We start from the raw sequence: 24,290 nt of genomic DNA on the forward strand, positions 1-24,290 counted from the left end.
GTTTGACCAAGATCTTTTGGGAAAGCCAAAGCAGTTAAAAGTTGCCTTAAAACATTTTAATTTGTAATGACTATATACCCTGATTCCACTCCTGTTTACTTATAACCTTTTGGAGTCCCATTGAATGTAAGCCAGATATTGCTCATATCTACACAGATTAATATTAACTAATTTCCCAGAAGAATTTCAAACAGAAATGGTAATAAAAAGGATAGAATTCACAAGATAAACTTCTAAGCCAACAGAAAAGATTTCAGTAGAAAACCTTTATCATTTACTTCCATCATTTCAAGTGAAAAACTCTGATCACTTACAGTAGCTCTTCACAGTACTATTATTTCTTTAAGAATTTGCTATTTTACCAACAATGATATTCCCAGGGAAACTTGAGTTACTCTTTAGCGTCAAAAAAATAAAGCACTAATTTATTTGGTGGGTAGATTTCTTTCAAAAGATTTTAGTTACTAAGTGAAATGCTTACCCCTTACAGGAATTTTCCAAATTTTAAGGCAGAGTTTTGCGGAGTAGTTAAATGAGGCAGAGCAAGATGGGTTAAAAACTCCCAGTTTGTATGAATTACAGTATTGACGGTCAGTATTAGATACAGCATGCATTTATGGAAAGGATTAGTTTTACTGTAGCCTTGAAATTACATTCGAATTATTAATACTTCTAAATACATCTTTCTTTTCTTTTAGACAGGTTATCTCCTGAAAGGCGCCCAACTCTTCTGCTACCCACTGGAAGTACAAGTAGCAAAACAGAGCTAAGAGGAAACACCCTTTTGCTGGAGTGCATTGCAGAAGGATTGTGAGTTGACATTTGAAACATGCAACGTAAATGTGGAAATGCTAAGCACTTATCACTTCTATATCTTTACACTGTTTTCCTTTTGCAGTATTATTATTTTTAAATGTTTGATTGTTGATTAGTTTGGCAGTGTGCACACACAGAAAAAGGGAGACAGCTGAGTTGCTTGCTTTCCCCCTTCTCTTTCTCACAGCTATTTCACAATTTGTTGTTTCCTTGTCCAACCAACAGAAGACAGACTTTCCCCAGAATTTCCAGAAACTCTATAAGGGAATATTGTACCTCTTTGCTCTAATTTACCAAGTTGTCTTGAGTGTGCCTTCATAAATCAGACATTCAAGCAGCAGTAAGGTTTTTGTTCTTCCTCTTCCTCACAACACAAGGGTCATAGCAGAGACTCTGGGGTAAAACCCATCAGTTCAAAGGTCCAACACCTGGCAAACCACACATGGCATGCGCAGGAGATAATTCCATAACTTGCTTGCTTTTATAGATCACTGGTTGCTTCTATACCTCCTACAACTGTCATTCACTTGTAGTGTTCACTCTTTCTCTCATTCATTTCCTGCCCTATCAGTATGGGCTGATTTAGCAAATTTGTTTTCCTTTTGTACCAGTGACATGTAGTGAATTGTAGTGCAAGAATCCTAAATGTCAGCCTTTTATAAAAGAGATATTCTAAATGTACATATTCTGCTTATCTCTACCTCTTTTTTCCATTGTCCATCTTCCAAGAATGAGTTAGTCTTTTTCTTTTTCTTTTTTAAGTTACGTATTATTTTTGGCTGTATCTGTAAAATTTGCTGATTACCTATCTGTCCATAGCAACCTAAAGCCCACTGTGGAAATTGGAAGGGAATTCTGTCAGCACTGATGGGAACCTGAAGCTTATAGCTTGCTTCCAATCTCTGGATCATGAGAGTTGGAATATTGTGCTCCTTCTGCCAATCACTTTAATCTCAACTGCTGTTGCTTTGTTTGTTTTTCATCAGACCTACGCCACTTATTCGCTGGATTAAAGAAGGCGGTGAGCTTCCTGCCAACAGAACTTTTTTGGATAATTTTCATAAAACCCTCAAAATAATAGACATTTCTGAAGCTGACTCTGGAAAATATAAATGCATTGCATCAAATCTTTTGGGTTCCGCTCACCATGTTATAACAGTCACTGTCAAAGGTAAAACTTTTCTTAACATAGCATGTAAATTTTTTAGTTCAAAGGGGTGGCATCAGATGGGTTTTACCACATGAAAGGTTTGTCTGAACTGGATTTCTACACTGAAACCCAGGCACATGTCGAAATGAGAAATGTACTATGGTATATTAACTATACCTTGCTATGTATGTTTACAGCACTTCATGGTGGCCAATACTGTAATGCCATTGACCTCACACAGTGTGGTAAAGCCCTCCCAGCACACAGAAAAAGTCTTGTATATCCTAAAGACATTTTGGAATCCACTAATTGAGGCAGTTTCTCATCAGTTTCATGTCTAATCACCAAAAATTCTCCTTCAGCAGAATTTCAAGTCTGCCAAAATCAGTACAATGAGGACAAATGGGTAGTGGATCAGATTGTACCTGATTCAGTCTGATCTTTGGACAACTTGTAACCCCAGCATGGGTAGAGGACAATCCTCTCAGAGGCTGACAGATCCAGAATCTTTCTTAAATTTTCTGGGATATTTTTCTCTCAGCGTTCTGCTGAGGCCCTTATTTTCCTACCTCATTATTATTGTTTTAATATTGTATAATATATTTTAACTGATTTTATTGTATACTGTATGCTGCCTTTGGGGGGGGGGAAGCATTTTGAAAAACAACTAACACATCTATTTAAGTAAATGAATAACAAAATCACTTGGATGCAGTTATTCACGGTTGGGAGGGGATTAGCAGATTTATCTGCTGATTTTTTAAAATTATTATTTCCCTTGGCACCCCTAGCCATAGCCTACCCCTTTCAGAGAGAGTACCTCGATCCTCAGAAGGGGCTTTCTGGAGGTGGCAGAGAAAATTACCTTCTGCCAACCCATTCCCCATTGAATACAATCAAATACTGTACTATGTTAATATATAAAGTGGAATAAAGATATTATATGCAATATACAGCCCAATAGACTTGTTACAATAAGTCTGCAAGTGAAGATTTTACTGATTAACTTATTTCAATGTGACATTCAGACCTCGTTCCTGATCTTAAGTATTGGCTTCATCTACCCTTTCCTCATGTTGCTGTCCCTAAATTCCATCAGCTACCTTTGCTCTGGGCTCCTTGACTCTTGGCTTTTCTACTCCTTCTGATTTCTTTGTGGGCTACAGTACTCTTAACAAAATACCCCAAAAACTTTTGTCTATACTAGGTTCTCTGCAAGTTTTAATTGTCCCATCCAAATAGACAATGTTCCCTTCTCTCTCAGGGTGTGCACTGCAAACATTCTATCAACTTTGTTCCCTAGACAGCCAGAATTTTGCCACCATAAGTAATTGAGTCAATCTGTGTAATATTGTATTCCACCACGCACACACAATAAAAGATATACAGATGGTTGTTTTGTTCCCTTTAAATTCAGCTGCACCTTACTGGATAAGAGAACCCACAAACCTTGTATTGTCTCCTGGAGAAAGTGGTTCCTTGATCTGCAGAGCTAATGGCAAACCCAAACCCAGTATAAGCTGGTTAGCGAATGGAGTTCCTATCGCAAGTAAGATCTGTTTTTACTCTCTTCAGAACAATGTGATGTAAAGTTTTTAACTGGTGTCTCTGTTCCAGGAGAGGTGAAAGCCACGAGGTTTTGCAGGATTCGGCTTCCATTTAGGGGAAAGGAAGGAGAGAGAGAAATAAACAAGGAATAAAGGACTTGGACTTTGTTTATATGGGTTGTTTGCATGGACTCTGCTTTTATAGACAGTTGTGTATTATATGGGGATACAAATCTTGCTTGCTTGTTTGTTTGGGGATTATATGGTTAACTCCATAACTCTAGAGTTAACTAGCTCAAAAGAGAAGGTGGGAGAGTTATCTGAGTATGTGAGAGAAGGCTTGTCTGAAATAAAATAAAATAAAAAACCAAAATTTCCTGTCACCTGCAATCTGTTGGGCAGAGCCCATGTTGTGGAGGGGGCAGGTAGCCAGAGGCTATTCCTTGGAGGACTGCCTTTGGGGCAGGCACTTCAAGGTGTGACTCTGGAGACATCAAATTAGCAAGGCGGACCTACTGGAACTCTCTGGAGTACAATAGAAGAATGTAAGTTTGCAACCTTAGGGAATGTATTTAGAGACTGCAAAGGAGGATTGTGTTTAACCATTTGTTTGTTCTTTTGCTTCACTGGGAATATGTTGTCTTTCAGCAACTTTCTCATGCAATGCCTTTTCCTAGAAGAACTCCTTATTTTTGTCTTGGTAAACTTTAGATTTCATTTCATAAACCTGTTGCAGCCTTGTTTTTAACACTCCCACGCCTAGGAGCGATAAACTACCCTACCTTTGCAGAAAAAACCCCAGGGAAGTTTTTAGGCTGATTGATAACTGGCAGCCTTGTAGAAAGAATTCTTCATTATCAGGTGGCAGCAAGTTCTAAAGTTGAGAATGGGTGGCCAGACAGAGGGGTGCTTTCAGCTGCGGCTGAATTTCCCTTCCCCAAATGGCACAGGTTCCTTTGCTCTACTGAAGTAGGTTGCCATTTATACCCTTCTGAAGATTCCATTCCTTTTCCTTTCAAGTTTCTAAGCAACAACATCATTCAGGAACTCTGGATGAGGTGGCTTTAACTTGTGCCAGGCAAGGAGACAGCCAAAGTCCTCAAGTGAAACAGTTCATTAGAGAAAGTGGACAAGAAATAGACTGGCCAGGTGGTGGTGGGGAAGTACTTAACAAGCTCTGCTTGCAGAAAATATCTCTCCTACCCAACGATTAAAGGTCCATGCAGAAGTCCTGTTCTGCACTCTTTTTCACATAGCCAACCTACAGAACAGGTAGAGCCTCTACAAGAGATTTGTAATCTTATATTTCTTATATGCTGAGTCATATTTTGGCCTTGCCAGGAGTTCTGGAAAGAGGTATGGTGTGCTGGAACAATAATTTGTTAAAATACCATTTAGATAAAGCACATGAGTTTTATTATTTGTATTCTGTGGCAGGAATAATGTTCGTTATCTTCCCATGAGGGCAAGGTTCTTTGAAGTGAAGTGCATAGGGATCAGCTACCTTTGATTTTACACGCATTAAAGTATTTTTTGTGACTTTTGTGGCTTTTTTTCTTCAATGGAGGAAGATGTAGACCAAAGGAATAATTTCAAATAAAATAGCAAGATTTGAATTTCAAAGCTGTTTACTCCCTGTAGGACTTGCTAACAATGATCTGTTTTTATTTTCTAGTTTTAAAAAAATGCAGACTAGAAATGCTCAGGACTTTACTTTATTTAGATTATGGGGTTAACCTCCCCCCCCCTTTTTGGACAACAAAATATATTTGTGAATTGAATGACCTTGTACTAACATCTACAGTTTTGTGGTTCTTTTGGAAACTAGACGTACAGAACAATGCTAAATTATATGATGTGTGGGAGTGAGGTTGCTGATCATCTGCCTATCATCCTGTCAGGACTGGAACCAGGGAATTAGCTCCAAGCTGATGTTCTTGAGGGTCTCGATTCTATGACTTCCTGAAATAATGCAGGGGCTTTGAACCTGGTGCATCCAAGGCCCATCTGCCCTGATCCTCTCACATTCTATTTTGAGGCCTAGCATTAGCAGTTGCTGGTGAAAACAACACTGATCTATGCCCACAGATCTTTCAATGATGGATATGCCATCCCCCGTAAAGTTCCTGGGCATCAGCAGAGGGCTATCTCCTTCGTTTCTTATCCTCATTTATCCAGGAGATCTGGTGGCTTGCATTGCATTCTTAGGCATCATGTTGTTTCAGTATAGTTGATTTGTAGTTTATAATGTTTTTCTTGGGGGGGGGGGCCTTGTTCATTTGGATGTTTAAGTAAAATTATATGAATTTTTGTCACATTCTTGTATATTTTGCCTCTTAAATATTCCAGCGGAGGGGCTATATTGGTAGCATTAATGTATAATTTGACCTCAATTTTTCATTGTGGAAGGAAGCAAAATAAGTAATTCCAGTTAGATCTACAGTCTACTTCGGATACTATTGTTTTGTCACATTTGCATTTTTCATACTCTCTCCTTTTCTTCAGGTCCTTTTTGCTATAACTTATCCTTTGTTTTTTTGGTAGAAGATGTGCCTCTAATTGAGTTTCCATTATGTTTTACTGTATATTACTATATCTCACAAGAAGTTTCAATCCTATCTCTGAACCTCTCATTACTTTTTGCTGATAACAGCAGAATAAAAATGAATATTTTGGCATCTCTGAACATTTTTTAATATCTCCTCTCTATTTTTGCTAGTTGCTCCTGAAGATCCTAGCAGAAATGTTGACGGCGATACAGTTATTTTCACTGATGTACAAGAAAGGTCAAGTGCTGTTTATCAATGTAACGCCTCTAATGAATATGGATATTTATTGGCAAATGCATTTGTGAATGTTTTAGGTAAGACCATATTTTCTTTTTTGGGGAAAACCCCTAGTAATAATGCTGTGTAGTTGTGTGATTTCCCATTTGTGCAATCCTATACGTGTTTACTCAGAAGTAATATTTTAACATTCATTAAAGTATACATAAATTAGTATATTAAAAATCAGTTAAAAACAAACTTACCTCTTCTACTACATTGAACTCAACACCAAACACAAGCCCAAATAAGAATGTCTTACAGCACAATACTATGTATGTTTACTCAAGAGATATGTCTGGGTGTGTTCAGTGGCTACAGTAAGGATAGACTCATACCAGAAAGTAGATAGGGAAACATTTTTCACCCCCTCTCATAATACTGGAATTCGGGATCAACAAATGAAGCTGAATGTTGCAAGATCTGGGACAAAATGAAGTACTTATTCCCACAGTGCACAGTTAAACTACAATATTTCCTCCTAGTATTTCTAGTGAGGGACACCAAATGATTTAAAAGAGGATTACATAAATTACTGGAGGATTGGGTTATCATTGGCTGCTAGTCATAATGGCCAACCGCTGTTGGAGACAGTATACCTCTGAATAACAGGTGCAGGTTGCATAGAAATATATCCACTGGAGAATCAGTACAATACGTACTTCACTTTTTTTGTCATACGAATTTTCAAAAGAGGCAGATAATTATATGTTTCATAAAAGCTGCAAATGTCTGCTCTAAGAATGCTATTCATCTCAATTAAGCTAATGAGAGAATGAATTAATAAGGTTGTGTCAGAAACTCTCCAAATCACATCACTTAGGACCTTTTCTTGGTACAGTGGAACCTTGTGTTACGTACTGTCCCTCTTGCAAACGCTGCGGGTTACGAGCTCCGCTAACCCGGAAGTAGATACTCCCAGTTGAGACCTTTGCCCCAGGATGCAAGCAGAAGTCGTGCACCGGCAGCGTGGCAGCAGCAGAAGGTGCCATTAGTGAAAGTGTGCCTCCTGTTATGAGCAGTTTCGGGTTGAGAACGGACCTCCGGAACGAATTAAATTTGTAACCGGAGGTACCACTGTATACATCGTTTTTGTTCTCGGTCCTCTTTTTTGTTTGAAAAACAAATACAAAATTGTTCACCTTAGGTTTTATATTTTTTCTAACAAGCAGTAACAAATAAAAAGAAAAAGAAATAAAAAGTAGGAGAAAAACTATAAGTATGAAATAACATCCGATTTACAAAAAAGTTTAAAATGGAGCTTGCAGAATGCACAAAAAACTATGTGTTTCCTACAAAGAAATGCAAAACTTTTGATTCCTGAGCATGCTAAAGCTATCAAATATTAGAAGCGCTAGGGAAGGCAGCAGTGTTTTTATCGCAGGTATTTCCTTTCTACATTGTACTAAATATCAGGTCTAGAATGTTAATCAGGATGTGGATTTATTAGCTGAAGTCTTGAAACTTATTTTGTTCAAAACTGTTGCATAATAAGAGAGGGAAGAAATTGAGGAAAATGTTTCTATTGTTCTTTATTACATATTTTTATTTAAAATACTTGTCTCCCTTTTTTCTAAACAAATGCATCCAAAGGAATTCAGTTTCAATAATTCCTTTCTTTTAGCTGAGCCACCAAGAATACTCACTCCTCATAATGAACTCTATCAAGTCATTGCAAACAAACCTGCCCTTCTGGACTGTGCTTTTTTCGGATCACCTGTGCCTGAAATTGAATGGTAAGTTCATGATGATGTAAAAAGCTTAAAAGATGTTCTGTTCCATTCACAACAGTTTTTTTAAGCAAATAATTTTGGAAATTTGTAAAATAGAAAACTGTTTTTTCTCATTTTCATTTGCAAACCTTTTTCTTACTTAGGGAAGCAACATTAGTATATTTGCTTATTTCCCCATTTTCAACATAATGCATCCTTTCTTTCACTAGTCAGGACAAAATTAAATGATCTGTTAAATGCATGATCGTATTTAACAGGTTTTTAAAAATGTATTCTTCCTTTTAAATACCCATTTCAGAATGGGGATCAGGTTTGGGACCCTTGTCATCCCCCCAAAAAAAATACTCCATTTGCCCGCCCCTCCCCTCCTCAAGTGCTAGTCCCTAAGTGATTATTATTATTTTTGGAGCTCTGGCATACAGAAAAGAATACTGAAGGCCATTTAGTCCAACCCCCTGCAATGCAGGAATCTTTTGCCCAATGTGGGGCTGAAACTCACAACCCTAAGATCAAGAGCCCTTTTTTCTGTCAGCTGAGCTATCCTACTTCACTCTGCAGACATGGGCTTGTTTCTAATTGATGGGAGCAGTTTTTCAAAAGTAAAAACTAGGCTATGTCAAATCCATCACAACAATCATACTTTGGCCGTTGGAATCTCCTCGTTGAATATTAGTATATTCTAACCCTAGTATTTACAAGCCATGAACTTACTGGTACTGGTCTGATGTATAAAGATGTATTTATTTAAAGAAACTCATTTTCACCCAATGATGTTTGAATAAATGCATAACATGATTCTGTTTTCAACACTTAGGTTTAAAGGAGTGAAAGGTAGCATTCTCCAAGGAAATCAGTATGTTTTCCATAAAAATGGAACCTTGGAAATTCCTGAAGCCCAGAAGGATAGTGCTGGCACATATACCTGTGTTGCAAGAAATAAACTAGGGAAGGTACAAAACGAAGTTCAATTAGAAATCAAGGGTAAGAAATCATGCCTCATACCACTCTTCTAATCACAATTCCCTAAAGACTTTCCAGCTGTTACATAGCTTAATAGTAATTTTATGTTTCAGAGCCAACAATGATTATTAAGCAGCCTGAATACAAAGTTGTACAAAGAACTGGGCAGGTTTCCTTTGAATGTACAATTAAACATGATGCAACCTTAGTACCAACAGTTACGTGGTTGAAGGACGGCGCTGAATTGCCAAATGATGAAAGGTATGTACATCATTTTCTCTTTCACCATTTCTTTTCAAAGCATTAAAACCCAGTTATTTATGCATTTCATAGAAGAAGTACAATTTTCCTTACATGATATTTCTAATGGGACAACATACTTTAATGCGCCCTATAAGACTTAAGGGGATTTGGTCATTCTAGCATTACTTGGTTACTATATTTGAAAGGTAGTGCACAAAGTGCACACATTTTGTGGAGGGGTTTCCCATAGGGTTTATTTCAGTCCCGTGTGACTTACAAGCCACCGGTCATGTATTGTGGTCTTCCCGTTGCTCAAGGAAGGTGGCAAAAACAGAAAGTTTGTTGGATAGCAATATTGTGGATCACAAATTTCGCAGGGTATCATATTTTGGCTGACACAGAAAAATAAGACATAAGGAGAAGAGATAAAAGGGGTAGACTATGTAAGAAAATGTGGTTGCCGCCTTCCCTGTCATAGGAATGCATGCAAACAGGTGTTTGACAGCTTTGCAGTCTGCTACATGCATGCAGAGGCAGTTATATGATCTGCAATATTCATGTCCTTAAATAAATTCAGACAAGACTCAAATTTTGGTTTGGTTTTTGGCAGAATTTAGACCACAACTTTATTGATTACAGCAAGTGAGTGGTTGCATAGGCTCTGGTTCAACTAGCTCCCTGCACCGTGGCAGGTAGCACTGACCCAGGGCACCAGCATAGGTCAGCCTAGGGTGAACACCTGGATAAGTGGAAAGCTGGGAACAGGCTATCTCCACCACCCAAATGCCCCCCTGGACTCAAGCACAGGCACAACCCCCTCTCAGGGGTTGACCAAACCATCGAGTCCCTGGATTCCTTTAACAGAATACCCTTCACATAGGGATGGTGAGAGCGTTCTCCCATCCCTATCACCTGAACCAGTGCCTATCTGCAACCTTACAAGTTGTGACGATTTGCTACACGGCAGGCGAAACCCAAATGGCACCAGCCAATCAGCCAGCTGGGAAAAATTCCTGCCATGCCCCTGTCCCATTGACAGATGACAAACGACGGCATAGCAAGTTCAAGCACACAGCCATAAATATAGGGAGAGGTGGGCGGGTGTTCCAATGCACACACCGAAAGAAGAAGCTCTGGGTCACTTGCATAGGTATATATAGGTCCCTTGATCCGTTTAGCTTGTGTCCCATTGGCCTGATTAAACCCAGCATCAAAGGACTTACCAATTGGGTGTTGTGGCTATTCAATCAAACCCACCCACAACACAGGGTTTGGTTGCCAGGTCTCACCGCAACACGTGACCTCTTTAAGAGGAGGACCCGATTTATTACAGCTGTTTGAAAAGGTATATAAATCAGATTGCAGAATGGGACTCCTAACTCAATTGTAACTGAATATTTGAGTTCCAACTCAAATTCCCAAGTTCCGACCAAGATTCCCTGTTCACTTTGTGGAACATGGAATTGTTTGGACCTACCCTTTTGCATTCATGGAGCTTTCCTCTTCACTGAAAAAGGTGGTGCCATTGTGAACAGGCAGCTTTGTGTATATAGACATCAGAACTTCTGTGCCCTCTTCTACTCGCTCCACTAGGTGTGTGCAGATTCTGGAGAGAGCTGAACCATGAATCCAGTTTAAGGCAATGCAACACACTATGTAAGCCAAATTGTGACTTAGCTCAATGCAGCTGCAAAATGTTTCGGCAGGAGCAAAGTGTCTGTGATCTCCTGTCCTGAAGGAAAGGAGATTGATTTGGCCTAACATTATGTGGCACTAAGGACTCCAAATAGACATGCATTAGAGGCTGTTCTGTAAATTTTTGAAGCTACTGAATCATAACCAATTATTTTAAATTTAGTATAGATGGATTAGGTAATACATTTTTCAACCACAGTAATTATATACTAATTATATTTAAGAAGTACTATACCCTTGTTCCTGCTTCTACTACACTATATTTTTTGAAGAGGCAGGCAATATTTAGTGGGTTGATATGTGACCTAAATGTGGTTTATTTACTGCATGAAGGATACTTGCTCAGTATTAGCAGCCAGACTAGATAATCTTGAAGTATTTTTCAGTACTGATATTAAGATTTATCTGTATTTTGTTGCAATATAATTATAATCCTATACACCAATGGAGTGACTAAATGTATTGTAATTGCAGGTTTATTGTCGGTAAACACAACTTGACCATTATGAATGTCACTGATAAAGATGGTGGAGCATATACTTGCATAGCTAATACTACTCTGGACAGTGTTTCTGCAAGTGCTGTGCTCACTGTTGTTGGTAAGATTTATTTTAACTTATGATTACGACTGTGATAAATCTACTATCTATTATTGAGTTTCAGCTAATGGTAGGGTTGCCATATGTCCGGATTTTTCTGGACACATCCAGGAATCATGCCGGAAAGTGTCGTCCAGGCAGATTTTCATCAAATCAGCAAAATGTCCAGATATACCCGGATGTATGGCAAGGGGATTAATAATTTAAAAGAAATCATTTTAAAATTAAAAAAGGCAAAAAACTTTGATTTTCACTTTGGGGAATATGACAAGCCTAGTCATGGGATACTATAGATTGTTCTGGAAAATGAAGACAATAAGTTAAGTTACTTCATTTCTCCACAAATTTAGTTGGATTTCATGTGTGTGTGCGCGCGCACGCATATTACATTCTTGATAGCTTTTAGCCTTGTCCTATAGGGCTCTATCCAGAGAAGCATGAGCATAAATTTATGTTGCCACATATACCCCTGAAAAGCCACGCCTGAAGGTCATGGAACCCTTGAGAATGGTGTGGGATGGAATGCAAGGAGCTTCAGTGAGAGGAGGAAATGAGTGGAAATCAGACAGACTCGGTTTATGTGGAGAGAAACTGCTTGCACTAGGAAATCCTCCTCAGATTTTATAACTCTCTACTGGAGCTCCTTGCAACCCATAATAAGTTGCTCTTGAGGGTCCTCATGCCACAAGTGGGCACAGTGGAGCTACAGTGGGGGAAAGGGGTAGGAAAACCTTCTAATGTAAGTCTCCTTATGCTCAGACATACCTGGATCCAACCTATTTTATTTATAGATTATCTTTATTTTTAATGCCTTTTATTGTTTATACAGGTAATAAGCATGCACACTTTACAGATGCTTTGGCAGCACTGCACACATATTTGAGAAAGGAAGAAGGGCCCAAAATTTAGTTCCCACATGATCGAAAAGGATTTTTAAAACTGCCTGTATCAGCCACAGAGACATGATCCAGCACAGATAAACACACAGCTCTGAATGTTCAATGTGTGGGTTTTCTCTGCAAGTTCTGTTTTCATACATGGATCCTCTATGCCTGATTCTACTATGGATTGCCCTAGCAATATTAGGCTTTTGTCTATAACCTCATTCACATCCCAGCTTTTTCTGTTTGCTGAATTAGAAAAAAATCAATGTCTGCCTATGCCTGTTAAAGGGGGGGGGGAGGACTTTCCTTAATCCATCTCAGGGACTGGGGTTGAGGCTGTAGAAACCAATTTTGCCTTAATCCATTGTATATTTACTTTCCTGACGGCTTATATTATTTTAGATAGCTATCAAGGATCAGCAAGTTGCACAGAAACACATATTCCTATCTGTGTACCTGGGTGTGGGCTAATTTGCCTGATGCATGGGAAAATAAAACTGATACAAGCAGTAGGGTAATACACATAGATCCACCTGCTAAGCAGTCTTGTTCTGCCAAGCTACGAACAAAGCAGGGAAGGTGCACTGTGCACAAACACACAGACATGCACATGTGTGCTACTGTTATGGTTGTGATTTCCTGGATTGAGAAATGAACTAGGAAGCAAACAAGGTAGTTACAATGAGCTAGTAAAAAAAGTTACCTTATGGTTCAATATAAGTTAAGCAAGACCTTTTCGTTAGTCATTGGGTTATTCATGAAGTATCCAGGCTTTGTTTTAGTTTATCACCTGTTTGCAAGAAGTTGCTTATGTCTCAGAACAATGGATGTCATCAATTTAACTTGCTACAGTTTTCAACTTGACCCCTAATCAGTGCATGATTAGAAATTAATACTTATCCATATAGAAGTAACTTTGTGTTATAATATTCAGCCATTTTAATAGTAACTTACTTGTACAGTTCAGTTTCTTTTCCGGCTACTAACACTGACTATATACTTTATATTAATATCCTTTTTCAGCTCCTCCAACAGCCCCACCTGTTGTTTACGGTAAACTAATAAAAAAAAGTCTTGTTTGTGTCATGCACCAAATGTTCCTAACCTTTCTGCCTATTTCAAGCTGAGATTTTCTCTCCCCCCCCCCCCGTTTCATTACATTTTACAAACTTATTTTGGATCTGATGATAATTTAGTATTGTGTTACCATTCTTTTGAGCTAAATGCTTGAACTGTTTCATTATTATGATTTAATACAGCCTGTGATCAAGACCAATATTTCTAATAACTGAGTAAACATTTTATCCAAAACTGTGTTCAACATACCACTTTAAATGCACATATTTTTATCATTAATATTTGCCTTAATACTTATCCATCCCCACAAATCATTTACATTTTCTCCACCAGATAATGTTTAATATTCCTTTTGACCTTTTCTATGGGCTTTTGGATATGTTTGGCTTATTCCTGAGCTGTTATATGAAGAACAGCAAAATGGATACAAGTCTGAAGTTAAGTCAACAGCTAAGTGCAAGGCCTTAGACTGATAAAATTAAAACATGAAGCTGTGCTGGGAATTAACTACTTGTTTTCATCCTTGGCCAGGGCTAGCACAAGTCTTGGGTAGACTCTGCCCTCATCTTTTCTTTACTCCCAAAACTTTAAAGATGTTTTGCTGCTGCATCTTCAATGAGTTTCACAGGTCTACCTTTCCTGAGCTTGGCAGAGTTTCAGCAGTTACGTCTAAACGTGGTCTGAATGTTCTCTTCCAAGACCTTTCAGCTCAAAATTTAGGGGGACGATTTTCACCACCACAAGGTTTTGACAGTGGCGCTCCTCAATCCCATGGAGGTGGTGCTGCATCTGGGGGCAGAGCATATTTTAATTCTCAGAAATCCCCTGGGAATAACCTGCTAGGGGACACATATTGTTTGGAAGGAAATGTCTTGATCTTAAAATCTCACCCAATGACCAACAAGATCCTTGCCATGGAGGGGCAGAAAGAATCTGCCCGTTTTCATTTCCCTTCCAGATGTGAGATAAGACAAGTAAGAAAAATCCTTCAACAAAGCTGCAGGAATGATTCAAAGTCCCATTTCCACAAATCACCAGAAACACTACATATGCAAACTTAAAAAAACAACACCTAAGTTTAATATATTTATGTTTTGCCCTTCCACCCAAAGGATCTTCAGGAGGGCTAATAATTCAAGGTCAAAACTGACAATGGTATGTGGTCTTTAGGGGGTTTAAAACCTTTGCCCCTGCTATTTTCCCAATTCAAACCACCCCTGTCTCAGCCATCAGTTTTTGCACAAAGGAGAGAACTCTCTATTTAATTTGGGTGTGGGTAGGGATTGCATATGGACCAGAGAAGTATCAAAGGGTTAGTACTCCCCTACTATCCAAGGTGATTCAAATTGAGCCATACATGGTGGCAATTTGTGTAAAAACAGCAGCAGAAGCAACAACAACAATATCAGCTCCATATCTGTGCCTTTATCTTCTAGTTTGGTCCTCAAATAATTTAAAAAATATAAAATATATAAAATAGTGGTACATCAAAACAGAGTTAGTTCCTCAGACCATATAAATCTAGCACCAAAAGGTTAAAATGCACCCAGACCCCTAAAATCATCTTAAAAGTTCAGGAAAGTAAAAATGTCAGGAGAACAAATCAGCATCAGCTGAACCTCTCTGGACAGCAAGTTATTCACGTAGAGACTGCTGAAGCCACATTTCAAATAATCTACATATCATAATTCATTATATATCATCATGGCTTCCTTCAAGGATTGGTGACAATTGTGGTTTTGGATGAATTAGAAATGCTGTTCTACGACCCCTACTCTCCTTCCCCACCCACCCCATACCAAATTTGAGGTGAAGTTGTGATGCCATCACAGTTAAGCCCATTTGAAATGTATATTGTCCAGAGTGAATAACTGCAGATGAATAAAAGAAAGAAGCAGTGGTGTTGATAAACTATGGGCATGGTCAATAGCTGAGTTGTTGCTGCATACTAAGACAGGAAAGGGGAGGAAGATGTTGGTGCAGTGCAAATGTGCTGGCAGGAACATTGGATTGCACCATGTCAACCACACCTCTCTGTCCCAGTATACAGTAGCAACTCAGTTGAAGGATGGTCAGGTAAGTGGCATAGCCCCACTCTGCCATCTGCTACTTTTAAATGGCTTTGAATTGGCTTTGCAGGTGAAATAATAATAATAATAATAATAATAATAATAATAATAATAATAATTATTATTATTATTATTATTATTATTATTTATTAAAAAAGGAAGCTTCCTAGAAAAAGAACATCAGAGTGCTTCTGGTCACTGTAATTCTGAAACAGTTTTTTTTTGTAAATATGTATGCTTTTTATTTTCCTTTTTGTGTATGAGGAGACTTGCTTTCATATACAGTAGTTTTCTACTCATCATCATTAATCATAAACTGAAACTGCTGGTGAACCATACTACTTCTCAACTTTCCAGTTACCATTATTTCTTAAAACACAAGGCAATCTGGCAATGGAGTTCTTGTAACATTTCTTGCTTTTTCTTCTTTTTGCATTGTTTCCCAGCAAAATCGGTTATTCATTTTCATTGCAGTTGCATGCTAGTGACCACTAAATCATTTGTACATGTTGAAAGCAGTTATGGTTAGATTTTGTTTTCCTGGATAGCAACTAATTTGTGTTTATCTTCCTTTGCGCTTATTTGGCTTACAGATCGTCCTGATCCACCTTTTGATTTGGAATTGACAGATCATCAAGAGAGAACTGTTCAGCTCACGTGGATACCGGGCAATGACAATAATAGCCCTATTACGAGTATGGTTTGCTATGTTTATTTGACTAATTTCACTAAATTAAAAAAAAAGGGGAACAATGTGTTACATTTAAAAGGGAGTGTGTTTTGTTCCCAGATTCTACGTAATTATATTTTTCATTTGCAATTTTCTTGTTAGCTGTACACTTTTGTATCATTGTTGTTGTTTAGTCATTTAGTCATGTCCGACTCTTTGTGACCCCATAGACCAGAGCACACCAGGCACTCCTGTCTTCCACTGCCTCCCGCAGTTTGGTCAAACTCATGCTGGTAGCTTCGAGAACAGTATCCAACCATCTTGTCCTCTGTCATCCCCTTCTCCTTGTGCCCTCCATCTTTCCTAACATCAGGGTCTTTTCCAGGGAGTCTTCTCTTCTCATGAGGTGACCCAAGTATTGGAGCCTCAGTTTCAGGATCTGTCCTTCCCGTGAGCACTCAGGGCTGATTTCATTAAGAATGGATAGTTTTGATCTTCTTGCAGTTCGTGGGACTCTCAAGAGTCTCCTCCAGCACCATGATTCAAAAGCATCAATTCCTCGGCCATCAGCCTTCTTTATGGTCCAGCTCTCACTTCCATACATCACTACTGGGAAAACCATAGCTTTAACTATACGGACCTTTGTTGGCAAGATGATGTCTCTGCTTTTTAAGATGCTGTCTAGGTTTGTCATTGCTTTTCTCCCAAGAAGCAGGCGTCTTTTAATTTGTACCATTATTGGACACTAAATAAAATAAAAGGGCGCAATCCTTTAAGGCAGGGATGGGAACCTTTCTTTTCATTAAGAGCTGGAGATCATAAGGCAGGGCCTTTTCTGTGACTTCTCTGTGTGTATGTGCTTGCTCTCTTTCAACCATCCACCTTTTTTTCTCAGCCACCCACCCCTCTGTTTGCTTTGCCAGCACAGATATCAAGTTCTCTTTCCTGAGAACAGAATGCCTTGAAATGTGGCCATAGTAATGGCTCATCTTAGAGGAACTGGAAGTCAAATGCTGCTTCTCTCGTTGACTTCTTCTCATCTCCTTTGTCTCTCTGTGGTCTGGCTTTTCTGTTCCTCTTCCCTTTAACCAGCAACAGCCCTGATGGTGTGCAGCTGCTGCTGCCATAAACAAATGCTGCAAGCTGGATTAGATAAGTCTATTTCTAGGATGATCTGTCAACGTTTAAGGCTACAGCCTTCCTGTTTTCAAGCACATGAAAACCTCTTTTTATACAATTATCATATTTTTAAAAATATATTTATTTCTAAGAAAAAATGTTTACATTCCATCCTAACCATTTTTCAGTATACAGAGATAACATATCATTACATAGTGAAACCTGTAATAATAATCATGTTGATATCATGCCATTCCTACACTAAAAGAGGACAATTTCTTATAAAATTATATTGACATAGATATTGTCCTCAGCTCATTATAATCTGAAACATTTCCTTTTTGCTTGTTGCATGACAGAAAGTTCTCTGGTTTCTGAAGCAATCCTTTTTTATTTTATATGCAGAGTTTGTCATTGAATATGAAGATGCCATGCGTGAACCAGGGATATGGAACTACCTGACAGAAATCTCTGGGATCCTGACAACTGTACAGTTAAAGCTGTCACCATATGTTAACTATTCATTTCGTGTAATAGCTGTCAATGACATTGGAAATAGCCAACCAAGTGAAGCCTCTGAACAATACTTTACAAAAGCTGCAAGTAAATAAACGCTATCACTTACAATTATCAGCTTAGACCATAGATAGTACTGAATTATTTGGGATGGGTAAAGAGTTTACTCAAATATAAATATTTAACTTCTAGAGCCGGATGACAATCCTACTGGGGTTCAAGGGATTGGATCAGAACCTGATAATTTGGTGATCATGTGGGAGGTAAGGATATATACATTTTTTAAGAGTTTGAACCCTTTCAGAATTTGAACGCAAAGAAGGCGTCCTCTTTGGGCTCCAGGGAGGGTCTCATCACAAGCTGTAGGGCAGTGGGACTTTGTTGAGGCTGCTCAGCCTCCCCACCTAACATCTGACGTGTGGGGTAGCGTAGCAGCAGTTGCTTACCCACGTGTCAGCTGAGCAGCCTCAACAAAGCGCCACTGCCCCTCTGGCTCATGAGGAGAGCCTCCTTGGTGCCTGAAGAGGGTGTCCTCTTTTAGCGAGGATCTTCCCATGTGCTGAAGGTTTGCTTAGGCTGCTCAGCTGCTGCATAGGAAACCTTCCCCATGCATCAGCTGAGCAGCTCACCATAGCCCCGCTACACCTCTGGCTTGCAAGGAGACCCTCCCCAGAGCCCAAAGAGGACGCTTTCTTCAGGCTCTTGGGAGGGTCTCTTCATGAGCCACAAGGACTCTCCAGGGTGCTCCCCAGTTCTGGTTTACTGGTATTGCACATGTGTCACACACAAGTGGGGAGTTGCCTGTATAAGTATAAAATTTCATTAAATTAAATAAAAAGGGGAACAATGAAACGTCCCAAGATTTCTGAAAGGGTTTGGTTGGAAATATCTAACTATGCAAGCAATAAGATCAATACATTTCACAGGAAGCACCTGATTAAATTGGCATGTTGTGGAATTCTTCAAACCAAGGTCAATGGTTTTATATAATTCTTGTCTTATTTTCTGTATTTTCTTTAAATGCAGTAGCTAACTATAAATATCTTCTTCTTTTTCACTTTCCATTTTAGCCCTTAAAGCATTTTCAGTCCAACGGTCCAGGGCTCCAGTACAAAGTCAGCTGGCGGCAGAAGGATGGCGATGATGATTGGACATCTGTTACAGTTGCAAATGTATCCAAATATATTGTGTCTGGTACACCAACCTTTGCTCCTTACGAGATAAAAGTGCAGGCGTTAAATGACTTGGGACCTGCTCCAGAACCAACTACCACAATTGGACATTCTGGGGAAGATTGTAAGTTGATTTTTTTTAAAAAAATTTTTGCAATAATCCTTGCTGCGAGGGCTTATACATTTATCGCAATGCACTGAAGCTTTGGTAGTAATTACATTATGGTGCAATATATAGATTCACAACCAAATTTCTAGACTTCTGAAGTCTCTAAAGTGTCATGAGTGTGCGTAAGTTGCTCTAACCTGAGATTCATTGAATTTTCTCCAACAGTACCAATGGTTGCTCCAGGCAATTTGCAGGTACAAGTTGTAAACAGCACCTTAGCAAAAGTGCAATGGGATCCAGTTCTGTTAAAGTATGTCCGAGGTCATCTTCAGGGATACAAAGTAAGTTAACCATTGTAGCCTCTTAAACAATATTTACTCTTTGTTTCTATTTTTGGGGTGGGAACTTCTAGCTATGAGTTCTGGACTCTAAATATTAAAGCTTATCTCTTTTTATAGCAGTCTGTTTCATTTTCAACAGCCAGTATTTGATTGAAATAGCTATTCTGTCAGCTTCCATGTGATTAAAGTAACTGCTTGAGCCATTGTGCTTCATTTTCTAGAAGAAAGGCCATTAGTTCATTCTGTCAAAAACGATTTTTAGCCTGACTGCTGATATCCTTTACCCTTAAGTGCTTCCAGAAAAGTGTGACGTGAATGGTTCTGAAAATTAATATAGCATGACTCAACCAGGGATTATTCTTTCTAGTACAACTAGCATTAGGGAAAAAATCAGCAGGCTTGAATAGTTATTTTTTTCTACTGCTAATAATTGTGAATTCTACCTTCTCATACCAGCATATTAGATACAACTTAAAACAATTCACTTTATAAATAATGTTCTGCATAAACCTGGCAGGTACTGTTTTATCAAATACTATCATCCTGCTGTGCCACTAAATCGCTTCAGATTTGTTTCTGATAAACCTTTTAAAGTAATAAAAATAAAGGTGAATGCAACATATATGCCGTGTAATTGTCATGGGCTAAAAAAATTAAATCATACCCTGTAACCACAGATGAACATGAACAGTCTTAAAAGCACTTGATTAAAAGGATCTGTTCGTGGGGCTTATGGGCTTTATGTCCAAATAAACATGCATAGGATTGCATATATCCAAATAAGCATGTTTAGGATTTTGTATGCCTCAGTAAAAGAGCCTCAGAACCCTAAATTGCATGTCAGAAACCTTTATCATAGTATGTTGCAAACCAGTAAAGCAGTGGATAAATATTTTTTAAAAAAATATATTTAATTTCTAGATTTACTATATGAAAGTGGAAAGTTTATCTGGAAGAATTAACCAGCATGTCGAAAAAAAGGCACTGTCTTTTCCTGGAAATAAGACGCATGGAATGTTGCCAGGACTGGAGCCATATAGCACTTACAAATTGAATGTTAGAGTGGTTAATGGAAAAGGAGAAGGACCAGCAACCCCTGATGAAACATTTAAAACTCCCGAAGGAGGTATGCAGTTAGAAAACAATAAAGCTACTCTATTTGCATTTAATGTTTCAAATGCATTTTACATTCTCGAAAATCATAATCCTAGCAGTGATCACTAGGATTTCTTGAGTAAAACATGAATCAGATTAGAATGTGGGTCTTACATTGTTCCACTGCCTAATCAGTATTACATTGTGTAAAAGGTGGAAGTAAATGTAGGGCTCTTTTACACTGGCTTGTATTTGAACTTTATTTAATTTTAGTTAATAATGGTGGTGGTGGTGATGGCAAGTTTGTTACTTATCTTTAACATGTGTCATTTTATCATCTTGAAAGTTCCGAGCGCACCCTCATTTTTGAAGATTACCAATCCAAATCTGGATTCCCTCACTTTGGAATGGGGACCGCCTTCTCATCCAAATGGTGTTGTGGTAGGATATATACTAAAGTTTCAACCAAGTGAGTAGACAGTTGTTTTTCATTTCTCAAAACACATGCTTGCTGAATAGTTAATAGCAGCTTCTTAAGTTGATAATATATCTTTGTAGGGAACAGATTCAGGTAGGTAGCCATGTTGGTCTGATGCAGTTGAAATATATAATAATAATGATGATGATGGTGGTGGTGTCCAGTAGCACCTTAGAGACCAACTAAGTTTGTTCTTGGTATAAGCTTTCATTTTTATATATATATATATTGTAGGGAACAGTTTATAAAAAATGCTTCAAATGGGAATGGGCAATGCTAAATCAAATCTGTCGACTTTTAAAACTTCCATTGTATTCTACTTCTGCATTCTTGGTGTCCCATTCATATAGAAAGCAGTTTGCATGATAGCACTTTTCTCTCTCTCATGTAATCTGGCATCGTGTGGTTTTGGAATGCCACCTGATGGTTGAAGGCAAAATCACTGCTCAAAATCGCTACCTCCTCCCATCAGCCTACAGTTTTGATTCATGGCTGATTTATTTTTTTCCAAAGCACTCCACTATGCTTATTTCAGGTTTAGGTTTTCCATGTTTGTATGGTCTGTCCGTCTGAGTTAACCTTGCCCAGCCCTCCACAACTGTTGGTGTGCTTCTTCATTTAAAAATAATAATAAAGTTCTTTCCCACTCCATTCCCTTTCAGCTTGCCTCATCAAACATTTTCTGCTTTTCCAGCATCTGTCAGACTCCCTCCAATTTTTCATTTTTTTTTTAGCCTCTGTTTTCCTCCCTGCTTGCCTTGGCTACAGCCGTAGAGGCATGAAGATAACACACAAATCCATGACTTTCCACGGTACCAGAGAGCAATGCTGAATAATTCAATTTTTACCTAAGGCTGCTGAAAAACATACTGCTTAGTGTGCCAAAACATGTGTGCCATATGGCTACATAGAATCATAGAATTGTAGAGATGGAAGGGACCCTGAGGGTCATCTAGTCCACCCCCCTGCAATGCAGGAATATGCAACTGTCCCATACAAAGATCAAGCCTGCGATCTTGGTGTTATCAGCACCATGCTCTAACCACCTGAGCCATCCATGGTCACGTGATTAAGGGAGTTTACTAATTCAATATATGTAGTAAAATCTGGTGCAATGCTTTTTGATGCAACAGTTATGTGCTTCCAAACAACTACTTAACTATATTGTTTGTGCTGTCTTTCAACAGTTAATAACACACATGAATTAGGCCGCTTGGAAGAGATCAGTATACCAGCCAATGAGACCAGCCTGATATTAAGCAACTTAAATTACAGCACTCGATACAAGTTTTACTTCTACGCACAGACATCAGTTGGAGCTGGAAGTCAAATAACAGAGGAGGCAGTAACAATTATGGATGAAGGTAAGATGGGTATGTATAAAGAACGTCCACTTATATTTGAATAATTGTGCTATTTTTCTCTCTCTAAAAATAAGTGAATTTGGCTGTCTGTAGTTGGAGAATTGTCTCTGTGGTTTTGGTTTCCAAAAATTTGGTGCTCTTAGAACTGCTGTAGCGTTTATCCCTAGAAAAGCTGTGCGTAATTGTTTTACAAGGGACTTTCATATGCATATAGTCACTTATATCTATTTTGTCATGCTAAACTATGCTTTTTAAATTGTCACATAGCTTTCCAGGCACCATAGCTGGGCTATGGTCACACAAAATTTACTCTAAAATGGCTATATGATCATCTTGCAGTTGTATGTATTTTATGAAACGGTTTCCTTGCTTCCCACTGCCCAATGAAAACAAGACTTTCGGTCATATCTGGATTGCACTGATTTTAGAGATTTAATGTCTACTTTTAGCATTTCCGTATGCTGCTCTGGTTCGCCAGAAGCGGCTTATTCATGATGGCCACATGACCTGGAAGCTGTATGCCAGCTCCCTCGGCCAATAAAGCAAGATGAGCGCTGCAACCCCAGAGTCGGTCATGACTGAACCTAATGGTCAGGGGTCCCTTTACCCTTTAGCTTTACTTTTTAGCATTTATACTTCCTGCAGTCCTGAGTGATTCAGTCAGAGCTGCCTCCCTACCTTACATTAAACCACTGTGGATTGTGCAGTTTCACGTGGGTGTTTTTTCTTTGTGAGTACAGATATACCCGTGGGGAGAAATCTCTACCTGAAATATATATTTTTACCCATACTCTACAATATCCAACCAAGTGCACAGAAAGTTGCCATTTGGACCTGCCATTTGCTTTCGTAGCTTAATCATTGGGACGTATTTGAGCAGATACCACAGGATCATTAACATGAAAACAATAGTCAGAAAGCCATGTAAAAGCACCTGTATACTGCAGCTGTCTATGCATTACCATCATGTATTATACCCCAAATATAATGCATTGTATTTTGTATCAGTTCTCTAGTTTTGGCTGCTGCATCAGGATTCCTAATTAAAGCCTGTTCTGCAGGTATAATACTTTCCTCTGAATCACTGCCCTAAATCTAATACTATCCAAAACAGGGATTAAAGCCAAAACCAAACATAGCATAACATGTAAGGTGCTAAGCAGTGGCAAGTTACAAGTGAAAGAAACTATAAAGTGACCTTCCCTCAAAAAGCAAGTACTGCTGTTTTTGAAGATGCCAGACTAAAAGCATCATAAAAACTGGCAAACAGAGGAAAGTAATGCTGGTCACTTAGAAAAGAAAAGAAAAAGCTGTCAGGCAAGTCCTTTATTTGGACAAAGCAACCGACAATTGTCCTAAGTTTGGCAGAACAAGGAAGTGTCTTTATTCTGGAAAACTGCTATAGTGTGTATGTGTGTGTGCGCACGTGCGTGCGCGCGCATGCATGCACACCTATGATTTAACTTAACTGCACATTAATAAATTATAAGACAAAAGGAAAAGTGGTTAAGAAAGATATTTCTTTTTTTAAAAAAAATAGTAGGTGAAACAAATGCATGATTATTAGCCTTTGTTTTTAAAATCACTCTTTAGTGTGAGTGTTTAACTTCTTATTCCCTTCTTCTACTACTTTAACTGCATGCCTTTGTACTTTAATATATATGTGTAGATTTATACTATAGATATATAGATATATACGCTCCTTTTGTTGTACCTAATTATGTAGTGTCCTTTTATTTTCCTCCATTTATGCTGGTATTCTTCCACTTGACCTAAGTGCAGGTAAAGATGAGCATGAATTGTATGGATTTTTGCAGATTCTAAATTC

General features: G+C 38.5%; 2 protein-coding genes and 1 long non-coding RNA gene across 53 annotated transcripts in view; 1 reads left to right on the plus strand and 2 right to left on the minus strand.

Moving 5' to 3' along the window:
* LOC310744041 overlaps positions 1-24,290 on the minus strand; it is a 352,149-nt gene that overhangs the window by 145,487 nt on the left and 182,372 nt on the right. The gene's annotated exons all lie outside the window — the stretch shown is intronic.
* LOC310743925 (uncharacterized protein) overlaps positions 1-24,290 on the minus strand; it is a 797,205-nt gene that overhangs the window by 137,140 nt on the left and 635,775 nt on the right. The gene's annotated exons all lie outside the window — the stretch shown is intronic.
* Positions 1-24,290, plus strand: part of NRCAM (neuronal cell adhesion molecule) — a 144,495-nt gene that overhangs the window by 80,688 nt on the left and 39,517 nt on the right. For 17 of the 50 annotated variants that reach the window (XR_014539254.1, XM_083574343.1, XM_083574377.1 and 14 more), the window contains 16 exons: positions 699-810; positions 1,803-1,987; positions 3,384-3,515; positions 6,233-6,376; positions 7,963-8,074; positions 8,886-9,052; positions 9,145-9,292; positions 11,444-11,568; positions 16,192-16,293; positions 17,793-17,990; positions 18,096-18,166; positions 18,974-19,199; positions 19,410-19,525; positions 20,447-20,651; positions 20,967-21,089; positions 22,286-22,462. Coding sequence is in view for 48 of the 50 variants with exons in the window: in XM_083574343.1 (XP_083430469.1) it covers positions 699-810; positions 1,803-1,987; positions 3,384-3,515; positions 6,233-6,376; positions 7,963-8,074; positions 8,886-9,052; positions 9,145-9,292; positions 11,444-11,568; positions 16,192-16,293; positions 17,793-17,990; positions 18,096-18,166; positions 18,974-19,199; positions 19,410-19,525; positions 20,447-20,651; positions 20,967-21,089; positions 22,286-22,462 (2,343 nt within the window). In the remaining 2 variants the exon portion in view is untranslated. Of the gene's footprint in view, positions 1-698; positions 811-1,802; positions 1,988-3,383; positions 3,516-6,232; positions 6,377-7,962; positions 8,075-8,885; positions 9,053-9,144; positions 9,293-11,443; positions 11,569-13,475; positions 13,506-16,191; positions 16,294-17,792; positions 17,991-18,095; positions 18,167-18,973; positions 19,200-19,409; positions 19,526-20,446; positions 20,652-20,966; positions 21,090-22,285; positions 22,472-24,290 lie in introns of all 50 variants that reach the window. The other 33 variants (XM_083574366.1, XM_083574341.1, XM_083574364.1 and 30 more) reach the window with 3 other exon arrangements.

The sequence above is a fragment of the Podarcis filfolensis genome (genome assembly GCF_964270895.1).
Source record: "Podarcis filfolensis genome assembly, chromosome: 10".
Taxonomy (NCBI): Eukaryota; Metazoa; Chordata; class Lepidosauria; order Squamata; family Lacertidae; genus Podarcis; species Podarcis filfolensis.